General features: G+C 37.5%; 1 protein-coding gene and 1 non-coding gene across 7 annotated transcripts in view; one reads left to right on the forward strand and one right to left on the reverse strand.

Annotated features, from left to right (window-relative positions):
• The window catches only part of LOC107569190 (eukaryotic elongation factor 2 kinase), a 33,917-nt gene extending 29,679 nt beyond the window's left edge, over positions 1–4,238 (reverse strand). For 4 of the 6 annotated variants that reach the window (XR_001606873.1, XM_016255201.1, XM_016255204.1 and 1 more), the window contains exons 1-2: positions 3,991–4,238; positions 3,251–3,541 (exon numbers count right to left, since the gene is read on the reverse strand). Coding sequence is in view for 4 of the 6 variants with exons in the window: in XM_016255201.1 (XP_016110687.1) it covers positions 3,251–3,514 (264 nt within the window). In the remaining 2 variants the exon portion in view is untranslated. Of the gene's footprint in view, positions 1–609; positions 707–3,250; positions 3,566–3,941 lie in introns of those variants that run through there. The other 2 variants (XM_016255202.1, XM_016255205.1) reach the window with 2 other exon arrangements.
• An 807-nt stretch (positions 4,239–5,045) lies between these two features.
• On the forward strand, positions 5,046–5,127 carry trnal-uag (transfer RNA leucine (anticodon UAG)). The gene has a single exon. It is a non-coding gene; the product is annotated as a tRNA-Leu (tRNA).
• Positions 5,128–12,355: the final 7,228 nt, after the last annotated feature.

Raw genomic sequence — 12,355 nt, forward strand, 5'->3', positions numbered from 1 at the left:
AGAGAGAGAGAGAGAGAGAGAGAGAGAGAGAGAGAGAGAGAGGCATCAATATTAAGTCATGATATCTATATAGGCATATATATAAACAATAATTAAAATAAAAAATGATAACACCTACAGTATATTGACATTAGGCATGAACAGTAGTTTTTAAACAGCAACATTCTGATATTTTAAGTTGATATTTTCAGAACATGTCTTTTACTATGCTGGATTAAATGAGCACTAAAAAGTAGCATCTTCTCTGCCGTATATTATAACAGTTTAAAAATATATATACATGCACAGATTTTTTTTTAAAGAGATCTATAACATGCATTTAGAAAATAAAAAGCTGTACTGTATTTACAATATTAGCCATCATATTAACCATAACATATGAAATATTATTTATACATACATTCTTTGCATCCCTAACAGATATGGTTCTTTTTACAGTGAGCAAATGTAGAAGGAGTGAAAGGGAAAATAAGGTGATAGGAGAAATATGAAAATGAGCATGCATTGCAGGCTAGATGCCACAATGACACAGGGTAAGATGGAATAATAAAATCTGGGAAAGAAAAAGTAAAGGTGAAGGGCAGAAATTGAAACTTATATTAAACATACCCGGCCTTTCTCAGTTAAAGAGCCAAACCTGACAGAGTGCCCATCCTGCTCGGTTTCATGTTTGTTCTAAATTGGAAGAATAGACAAACCCATTTGTTTAAACACAAAAATATTAGTAAAAACATGTGTCTTATTTACAGTAAAATTTACAGTACATGAGGTTAAGGAAGTCACATCATGAGAGAGCTCCATATATGGAAGTAAGTGTGTCACAGACATGGAGGAAAACAATTTTAGCATACTGTACATTAGTTGACTGCTTCTTCTGGTAACAACACAAAATGCTTTGTGGTTAAGAAAAACCATTTGTTCACTAGTTCTCTGTGGTAAAGGCAATCTGTTTTACCATTACAAAGAGGTCATCGTCTAAGTGGGCATAAACAAGATAAGGACGTGCTTGGATTACCACCAAAATACGATCATGAAATGGATAGTTCCAGTTCTGGATAATGATACAGCATTACAGTCATGCTAAAATACACAATGTATGCATCTATGACGCGTAAAGTAGCTATTGTTATAGTATAATATAGTAGCTATTGTAATAGTATAAAATAGTATAAAAAATGATAACACCTACAGTATATTGACATTAGGCATGAACAGTATTTGTGTTTTTAAACAGCAACATTCTGATATTTTAAGTTGATATTTTCAGAACATGTCTTTTACTATGCTGGATTAAATGAGCACTAAAAAGTAGCATCTTCTCTGCCGTATATTATAACAGTTTAAAAAAAAAAATACATGCACAGATTTTTTTTTAAAGAGATCTATAACATGCATTTAGAAAATAAAAAGCTGTACTGTATTTACAATATTAGCCATCATATTAACCATAACATATGAAATATTATTTATACATACATTCTTTGCATCCCTAACAGATATGGTTCTTTTTACAGTGAGCAAATGTAGAAGGAGTGAAAGGGAAAATAAGGTGATAGGAGAAATATGAAAATGAGCATGCATTGCAGGCTAGATGCCACAATGACACCGGGTAAGATGGAATAATAAAATCTGGGAAAGAAAAAGTAAAGGTGAAGGGCAGAAATTGAAACTTATATTAAACATACCCGGCCTTTCTCAGTTAAAGAGCCAAACCTGACAGAGTGCCCATCCTGCTCGGTTTCATGTTTGTTCTAAATTGGAAGAATAGACAAACCCATTTGTTTAAACACAAAAATATTAGTAAAAACATGTGTCTTATTTACAGTAAAATTTACAGTACATGAGGTTAAGGAAGTCACATCATGAGAGAGCTCCATATATGGAAGTAAGTGTGTCACAGACATGGAGGAAAACAATTTTAGCATACTGTACATTAGTTGACTGCTTCTTCTGGTAACAACACAAAATGCTTTGTGGTTAAGAAAAACCATTTGTTCACTAGTTCTCTGTGGTAAAGGCAATCTGTTTTACCATTACAAAGAGGTCATCGTCTAAGTGGGCATAAACAAGATAAGGACGTGCTTGGATTACCACCAAAATACGATCATGAAATGGATAGTTCCAGTTCTGGATAATGATACAGCATTACAGTCATGCTAAAATACACAATGTATGCATCTATGACGCGTAAAGTAGCTATTGTAATAGTATAAAATAGTATGTCAAACATTGTGCATTATGCAATGATGTATGTTTCAATCACTAGTATGCCACATTGTTGTCACATGACTATATTAATAAAATGTAATTCAAAAATAAAAACAGCTATTATACATTTCTATATAAGTTGTGTCAGAAGCATTTACCACTATTGCATTGCGGCATACAGTTGCTGTATACTGCACGTTTTTGCAAAAATGTTATGCAAGTACCATACACTCAAAAAATTCTGATACGGCACACAATAAACATGCTGTGTACTACAGAAATAGTACAAATAGTGGTATGCTGGTCCAAAAATAACATTTGTTTACATGCTAGGGACTACGTGTATCTAAGAAGAGGCTACTTAATGTGGCTGCCTAATACAATAACGTTATAATGAAAGTTTGTGCCCTTCATATTTCTTATTATGTAGTAAAAGTTTTATAAAAGTATAGTATAATATAGTAGCTATTGTAATAGTATAAAATAGTATGTCAAACATTGTGCATTATGCAATGATGTATGTTTCAATCACTAGTATGCCACATTGTTGTCACATGACTATATTAATAAAACGTAATTCAAAAATAAAAACAGCTATTATACATTTCTATATAAGTTGTGTCAGAAGCATTTACCACTATTGCATTGCGGCATACAGTTGCTGTATACTGCACGTTTTTGCAAAAATGTTATGCAAGTACCATACACTCAAAAAATTCTGATACGGCACACAATAAACATGCTGTGTACTACAGAAATAGTACAAATAGTGGTATGCTGGTCCAAAAATAACATTTGTTTACATGCTAGGGACTACGTGTATCTAAGAAGAGGCTACTTAATGTGGCTGCCTAATACAATAACGTTATAATGAAAGTTTGTGCCCTTCATATTTCTTATTATGTAGTAAAAGTTTTATAAAAGCAATAAGGCACTGGAAGTCGTGCTGTATTGGACACATGACTATATTCAAAATCAAGCACAACCTCTTGTACTGTATTATTGCTTACAGTAAAGTGTAGATTAAATGGGAAAGACTCACCCTGTATGTGAAGGAGTTTTTGGGCAATGAATTCGAAAGCTGCTGGTTGCTAAAGACGTCCTTTGGGTAGTCAAAGAAACCTTTGGTTGGGCTTATGGGGTCGTCAGTGATGGGGCAGATACGGAGGTCATCTTCATCATCATCTTCTTCTTCATCATCATCATCACTTGCATTGGAATCTTGGAAAGCCACTCTTCCCTTAGCACATCCATTCCGAGGACTTCCCACCTCCTCCATATTAAACATGAGCTCCTCCTCAGCCATGATGTCCCACTGTGTTGTGCACCAAAACTACAAACAAGCACATTAGAATAAGTGTCAAATACTGCTACATCAGCAGATGCATTGTCAGAAAAAAAATGCAAACAGATTTTTGTTTTAGATGAACCGATGCTGATCAAATGTGAAGGTAACGTTATTCGTATAAAAACCTGTTCCTGTTCATGCATTCCATTGTCCCGTCAAATAGTTGTTCTGCCAAATATACTCAAAACATCAGTTTGCAATGACAAAAGCATTTTATTTTAATGCATTGAAGCAACAACGTCATTCATTCAAAGCTTAAATGTACATTTATTTAATGCAATTTGTTGCACAATTGCTCAAAACAAAAAAAAATCATAACATAACAGCTCAAAGGTGGTAACAGTACAGACCACAAGAAAGAAAGGTCAATCAAAAGTGCATGAATAAAGCTGCTAGAATGAAGACATAACGAAAACAGGAGACAGATGACTTACTCTCTCTTATCTCAAATCGCCTTCACGCCCTTTCTAAATAGGAAGCCAGTTCAACAAAGAATTGCGCGTTTGAACCATAGACTGTATAAAAACAGGTTTGAACGGAAGTTTCAGCTGCGGCTGTGTCTCGAGCGCACACTGGACAGTGACAGGTTTACTGTGCGTCTGCAGAGATGCGTGGTACGTGTCCTGGCCTGCGAGCAACTGTTCCCTTGCGTTGATTCGTCCAACCTCGCATAACTCAGCACAACGTCAAAGCTGCATATTCAGCCCTCTAGTGGACTTTATTAAAAAATACATCCATGTACTTACAGTTCATTTCAGAGAAATATTAGGTCTGAATAATATCTGAATATATAAAAATAAACAAATATATATATGGGGGGAAAACAGATTTGCATAAAGACTAAAATGTCAGATTATTATTCAAAGACAGCCATGTGCCATAAGGCCATAATTAATCACATGCCCTTTTATGGGGGAACCTCATGTTGTTATCGAGCTCAGCGGAATATTACGAATTCTACTAAGGCAAGGGCTTGGCTCATGAATATTAATTTATTCGTGCTAACGTTTCCTGTAAATTAATATTCATAAGCCCAGCCTTCAAAAACGCCACATTCCAAAATCAAATCAAGTGATCGCACTAGGTCAACGGCACGTTGCGTAATTAATATTCATGAGAAAGCCCTTCGCCGTAGTAGACTCGCATGTTCTGGGGGAAGGGCAAGGACTCCACACTGGTGAGGACTAGCTGCACGTAGCCACTGTGATAAAGAACAGACCTGCTCATCCAGCTCTAGTGGCCGAGCGGATGTTTTCGTGTTTTTGGTATTCATTTTATTGCCAGTGTCAGCATCACCAAATGTGATGCTTACAGTTGTTCCGAGACGTTTTGTTTCTAACTATTCAGTTTTATGAAACGTATGACACTTGCAGTTTATGTAAAATAAATAACTAAATCAACGATTGAGCCGAGAGCTCAATTATGATTACTGAGGTGATTTTGACTTTTGTCACTATGCTTTTGAGATGTGTCATGTATGAAGTTTAATGGTAGCGTGGCCGAGTGGTCTAAGGCGCTGGATTTAGGCTCCAGTCATTTCGATGGCGTGGGTTCGAATCCCACCGCTGCCAATATGTTTTCGTCTATCTAACTTTTTCCTGAACGCGGAAGTCTCGCACGTGAACAGTGATCTTGTTTTGTCTGCTATATTATTTTCTCCTCTTTGTGTGGGTCTTCAGCATCTCTGGCCTCTGTTGATGGCCGTTTACAGACTAATTATAATAATAACTTGCCTTATTCTGTGTAAGAAGCCACATCGTCTCACAGAGGGATAGGGCTGTCAAAATGGCTGAAAAACTAAATTCGAATATTTTACTTAAATATGATCAAAATTCGAATTATATTCAAATTTAAAATGCATAATTTCAGTTAGGGTGAAAAAAAGCTTTTGGCTTCTCTCCTGAGGCCACAAGAGGGCACATCGAGCAAAATATTACTAATGCACGTTTATTCAAAGCATAAGATGACATGACTATCTGTGAAAAAAGTGCATAATATTTAAAATAATGTTTATAAACCAATTATAATTAAGTTTCTTAAACAACTATAAACAAAACTAGAGCATGTATGTATGCATAGTTTTTAATACAAAGGGCCGAAAGCCAATCGCACAGTACATTTTTTCATGAGTTGCAGTGGGATGGGGTAAATACTCGCCATAAAGTCTGGAGATATGTTTTTTCAAAGTTGAACTTGCATTAATTTTACATGGCTTTCTAAACATGCGGCTCTTTTGTGCGAGACGCGAGTGCAGCGGTGATAGATGTCCCTCTTGAAAATGCACAAAATATGGGTGCAACAGTTCAACTCACTCACGGTTCGGTTTGTATCACGGTTTTAGAGTCACAGTTTCGGTACGGTCCGGTATGTGCTATGTTTAGGGAAAAAACTATATTTTCAAATAAAAATAAAGAAAATGAGAACAAATAATCTAACTACAAGCAACAGCACAAATAAATAAACAGTGAAAAAAGATACAAATAAAATAAACAGTGCTTTTTTTGTTTTTTTTTTAGGTAGGTCTAACAGTTTTTAGGTACAGAAATTGCTTGTCTTTTCAAATCTTCTATCGCGTGTCATTATAAATATTGAATATAAATATATTCGCTTCAGAAATGTGACGTTATTTCCGGTAAGGGAGCAGAGTGAGCGCCGATGCTCCCTAGTTTTTGTGGTGCATTGTGGGATTTTTCAGGTAGTGAGTGTTCCAGTGCAGTGGAAGGATTTCGCGACTTAGACAGCCCTTAAAATGTCCGACTCCCTGATCAGTGCCCTTACTACTGAAAAAGGGAGCTAATTGAGATGCACCACATGTCTGCATTTCTGATCGGAGAAATGACAAACAAGTGCTACTCTACACTGGCCAAAAAACTTGCGTTTGAAACATCAGTGGCAAATTCTTTAAAAATAAAAAATTTACTTACAGTCTGTGAGTCAGAACAGCCGGCATTGTAGTCTACTCTACCAGGATCAGGAAACGGTCCTCCATAAAATGTTCTGCACACATCTGAATATTTGGGTTGAGGTTTTCGTGTTCCAGTGCAGTGGAAGGATTTCGCGACTTAGACAGCCCTTAAAATGTCCGACTCCCTGATCAGTGCCCTTACTACTGAAAAAGGGAGCTAATTGAGATGCACCACATGTCTGCATTTGTGATCGGAGAAATGACAAACAAGTGCTACTCTACACTGGCCAAAAAACTTGCGTTTGAAACATCAGTGGCAAATTCTTTAAAAATAAAAAATTTACTTACAGTCTGTGAGTCAGAACAGCCGGCATTGTAGTCTACTCTACCAGGATCAGGAAACGGTCCTCCATAAAATGTTCTGCACACATCTGAATATTTGGGTTGAGGTTTTCTGGAACAGTGTTGTAAATACAACTTAACCACTGATTTGTAGTCGTGTCCTCTTTTGGAAGGCCAAACAAAGTAGTTTTGCTTTCACAACGAAAAAGCACCACACACCGCGGCCTTGAGTGAGCAGAGAGGCGGGCGGGCGGGCTTGAGAACAGATTTTTCTCAGACATTATGAAGTGAGGGCTTTTTTCACAGATAGTCATGTCATCTTATGCTTTGAATAAACGTGCATTAGTAATATTTTGCTCGATGTGCCCTCTTGTGGCCTCAGGAGAGAAGCCAAAATCTTTTCTTCACCCTAACTGAAATTATGCATTTTAAATTCGAATATAATTAGAATTTTGATATTTAAGAAAAAAATTTGAATTTAGTTTTTCAGCCATTTTGACAGCCCTATAAAGCTGCCTCCTTAACGCACAACTAAAATTCAAATGCAACGTTTTTGCATTCGAATGTGCATTTTTATTTTAAATTCGACGAATATTAGAAATTAAAATTTTTTTGACAGACCTACAGAGGGATTTATTTCTAACACTCGACAGACGTTATGAAGTGAGTTTGGAGTAAAAGCATTTTATTAAATGTGGTATTTTCATGTGCTTTCAGATGGAGCAGCATTTACTACACAGAGCCATAGTTCACTGAGAAGCTATGCAAACAGCTTTCATAATCACAGAAAGATTTCTTTGATTTCATAATCGCGCGATTATATCGTCTGCAATTATGAATGCGATTTTGCTTAGCTTGTCAGTGAACTACGGCTCTGTGTAGTAAATGCTGCTCCTTCTGAAAGCATGTGATGGAGATTTACTACTGATTACAGAACCGGCTTTACTGACAAGATGCGCATGACAATCGCATTCGATTAATCGTGCAGCCCTATCTCAGGATTTTCTCCGTCATCAGATCTTTCCATCTTGTGTATGGCGTAGGCATTTTTTGTCTACGTGGGTTTCCTTGTCTTCTGGCTTTGGACCTATTCTGTTTCTTCGATCGTACAGGAACTGGTTCTCCTGATGTCTTTGCTGGTAAAGCACTGTTAGAAGCATGATCCATTGCCGCTCTTTGTGTCTCCAAACAACACTGTGCTACTAGCGTATGCTGCGTATCTACAGATGTGGCAGCCAAAGGGTGCTTCTCAAACGGAAGGCTGCAGCTCGGCTGCCACGTCATCAAATATCGCTGAAGGCCTTTTCAATCAGAAGGATCCTTTGAAGGCAGCCTTAGTTTAATATTATTTAATATTTTTTCAGACAAAAACGAGATGATAACGAAATAAAAACTCTTTTTGAATGACAAAAACAATGACGAAAATCTATGAAATGTCAATGAATAAAAGCGAGATGAAAATGTTAGGGAGGAATGATTGGTATTTGGGAAGAGATCCAGTCAGAACGAATCTCCTGCGCGGAAGAGGGTAGATGTGCACATTTGAACTGCAGCATACACTTACATACACTTGCTGCACATCTCATAAAATGTTTAAAAATGTCAGTGTCTGGAAGTAAGAGAAAAGCAGACATATGGATACATTTGAAAAAATTTTGGTCCGGTTTTCTGAGTGCACACAGCCAATTCACGCACACAGAAAAGCACTTCTCAAACAGCGCACGACTACTGAATTCAGTTCTCTTTCGCGTCTTAATGGAGAAATACACACAAAATGATGTCAAATTGTCCATTTTGACTAGTATTCATGTAAACACACCCAGCTATGTCTTAAGTGAATGTAAACTGTTGGAAGAATATCGGATGTGTGTACCAGTATATTGAATTCGTGCAGTCAGTTTTAACTGTTTTCACTTAAGTCATAGCCGAGTGTGTTTACATGAATACTAGTCAAAATGGACAATTTGACATCCCTTTGTGTGTATATCTCCATTAAGATGTGAAAGAGAACTGAATTCAGTAGTCGTGCGCTGTTTGAGAAGCGCTTTTCTGTGTGCGTGAAAACCGGACCAAAAATCTTTCGCGTCGTCACGCTTTTCAAATGTATCCATTTGTCCATTTGTATCCATGACGAAATTAACACTGATGAAGACCAGGAGTCAAATATGCAGTACATTCAGTTGACAGAGAGTTCTCCACATTTCCAAAGGCCATTGAAAATGAGTAAGAGGATCCAGCCTTGAACTACCTTAGAATAGAATGAATTAATGAATTAATGAAAAATAAAAGAAAGTAAAAACGCAAATGTTTGGTTGCTCTCATCAAGTGACACACACAGGTTGCTGCAAAGAATCCTTAGATTCTTCAGGATGATCAGTTTACAACACTTCTACAGGTTCTGATAGGTTAGCAGTATAGATAATTCTAGCAACATCCAAACATGGTGTTGTTTTCGTCACGTAAATTATTTAAAGACAGTATCTTGGCAACACTAAGTTCCGTTTGTAAGCAACTATTGTAAGGGTCGTAGGTGAGTCATTAATCTTCTCATCTGGGCAGCTGTTGATTCTCCTGGAGACTGTCCTTTGGCGTGGTCACACGCCTATCATATTCTTAAACAACCCCTGCAAATACACCATTAGATAAAACGATATCTTTTCCCATTAAGGTTGTAGTGCAGCACATTACTTGAACAGAACAATATAGAGCACAGATACAAACTTCTACACATGCTTTACTGTCATAGTTTAACATCAACTAATGGTGCTATAAACCATAAAAATAATTACAAATGCTAAGTGTACATATGGGCTAGTGATAAATGTGGAGCGTTAGTGACCTTTATGGCCCTAGGCACAGTTGGTCTTTGCATGTTTCATACAGCTATCATGAGAACCACAGAACAAATAAACAAGAACAATGTTCAACCAAATAAAAAGGAACAAAGTTCAAACTAACAACTCTCTTTATATAAAATATAGCATTTAATTATATAATGATTCAGATTTATTTTATGAAAGCTGGGCTATATGATTAAACACTGTTAGCTACTGCATTCCTGACATGGGTCAGACCTTCAGTCACCTCTCAGATACCAAATACAGACATCGCCTGTAACAAAATACCTGAATATATATAGTGGTTTAAGAAGACCACTGCAAGAAGTGGTATTAGTCATAATATTATAAAAAGAGGAGTGGATTGGAAATCCACCCCTTCACTATCCACCTTTTTTTTCAACTTGAAAGTAAGCTGTTTTCTGTGAATGTGCAAGACAACATGCAGTAAACGGTAGGACTGTTTGGGGAAGTTGTGGCCTAATGGTTAGAGAGTCGGACTCGTAACCCAAAGGTTGTGAGTTTGAGTCTCTGGTCTGGCAGGAACTGTAGGTGGGGGGAGTGAATGTACAGCTGTCTTTTCCACCTTCAATACCACGACTGAGGTGCCCTTGAGCAAGGCACTGAACCCCCAACTGCTCCCCGGGCTTATTTTTCAACGTGAAAGTAAGCTGTTTTCTGTGAATGTGCAAGACAACATGCAGTAAACGGTAGGACTGTTTGGGGAAGTTGTGGCCTAATGGTTAGAGAGTCGGACTCGTAACCCAAAGGTTGTGAGTTTGAGTCTCTGGTCTGGCAGGAACTGTAGGTGGGGGGAGTGAATGTACAGCTGTCTTTTCCACCTTCAATACCACGACTGAGGTGCCCTTGAGCAAGGCACTGAACCCCCAACTGCTCCCCGGGTGCCGCAGCATAAATGGCTGCCCACTGCTCAGGGAGTGTGTTCAAGGTGTGTGTGGCACTTGAAAATGCAGAGTACAAATTCCGAGTATGGGAGACCATACTTGGCTACACGTCACTCCACTTCAAGTCACTCACTGTTATAAACATAAGCCGTGTTCAAAAGGTAAAAGTGCTACAATTTATAGCTATATTTTCAGTATTTCTAAAAGGTCTGGTTTCAAGTATTGGTGCTTTATAACATTATCTATTGTAATGAGTGGTAATGATAAATCCCTACTGATGTTTGTGCTAGCTACTGTATACAAGCCACCAGGGCATCATATAGAATTTATCAAAAATTTGCTGATTTTCTTTCCGAGTTAGTGCTGGCTTTAGATAAAGACTTAATAGTTGGCGATTTTAATATCCAAGTAGATAATAAAAAAAGTTGCATTTGGATCAGCATTTACAGTGGGGAAAATATTTATTTGATTCCCTTCTGATTTTGTAAGTTTGCCCACTTACAAAGAAATTAAGGGTCTGTAATTTTTATGGTAGGTTTATTTTAACGGATAGAGACAGATTATCAACTAAAAAATCCAGAAAAAACACATTATATAAAGGTTAGAAATTGATTTGCATTTCAGTGAGTGAAATAAGTAATTGATCCCGTACCAACCAGTAAGAATTCTGGCTCCCACAGATTGATTATTTGCCCATGTGGAACACAGATTAGTCCTGCCACTTTAAGAAGTTACTCCTAATGTCAGCTTGCTAGGTGTAAAAGTCTGCGTTTACACTTGGCATTAACATGCGATCACCGTGATCTGATCAAGCAGATCGGATCATCAGTCAATCAGGACACGGCACGTTTACACTTGGCAACATCAGCTGACTTCTCGATCTGGATAACCGATCGGATCTGTATTTCACGCGCAATATTTAAATAAGTCTGCGGTGCAAAGTTGACCTGAAGTGGTGGGTTTTCTTTTGAAAACTATTTTCAGTCACAGGACATTTTACAAATCATGTATTTATTTTACAAATAAATGTATGAGTCTCACTAGTGCTCTGTTCTTATGACAGTTCTGGAGGGGGGCGGCGTTTTGCGTGATGTCGACCTGCGAATGCAGACACGATGGCTGGATTTCGTTTACATTACACTGAGAGTGTGTTCATGGTGTGTGTGTGTTCACTGCTGTGTGTGTGCACTTTGGATGGGTTAAATGCAGAGCACTAATTCTGAGTATGGGTCACCATACTTGGCCACATGTCATGTCACTTTCAGTTCAACCATACTAATAGGCAAAAACGACTTTAGATAAACTAACAATTCTGCTTTGTTTTTTTTATTGCTGAAGAGTGTTTCTTCTCCTGCGTTCTACTGTACAGACGTGAATTTACTTTTGCTTCAGCCTGAGGTTTATTCATTACACTTTCTGTGTGTGTGTGCACTTAGGATGGGATAAATGCAGAGCACTAATTCCTAGTATGGGTAACCATACTTGGCCACATGTCACTTCACTTTCACTACAAACCAGTGTGTTCATAATTCAGACAATACATTAAAATAATGGTAAGACACCAGTTTGCAATATCAAGCAGCAGCAGAACAAGCTATTTTGTATAGCTGGAAGCAAATGGCACTGGAAGCCAGACCCATAAAATGTACAAATGGCCTTGCCCACTCTTACAGGAAAACTAAGGTGGATACATTAATAAATGAGAAGAGTCATCTGAATGACATATACTCACCTCAGATGAAGACTGTACTCATGATAGCTTACTATAAAATGTGTTTTAATTTTATATGGTGCCCGTATCCCCATGTCC

The sequence above is a fragment of the Sinocyclocheilus grahami genome, unplaced genomic scaffold, assembly GCF_001515645.1.
Source record: "Sinocyclocheilus grahami isolate Dianchi unplaced genomic scaffold, SAMN03320097.WGS_v1.1 scaffold1321.1, whole genome shotgun sequence".
Lineage (NCBI taxonomy): Eukaryota > Metazoa > Chordata > Actinopteri > Cypriniformes > Cyprinidae > Sinocyclocheilus > Sinocyclocheilus grahami.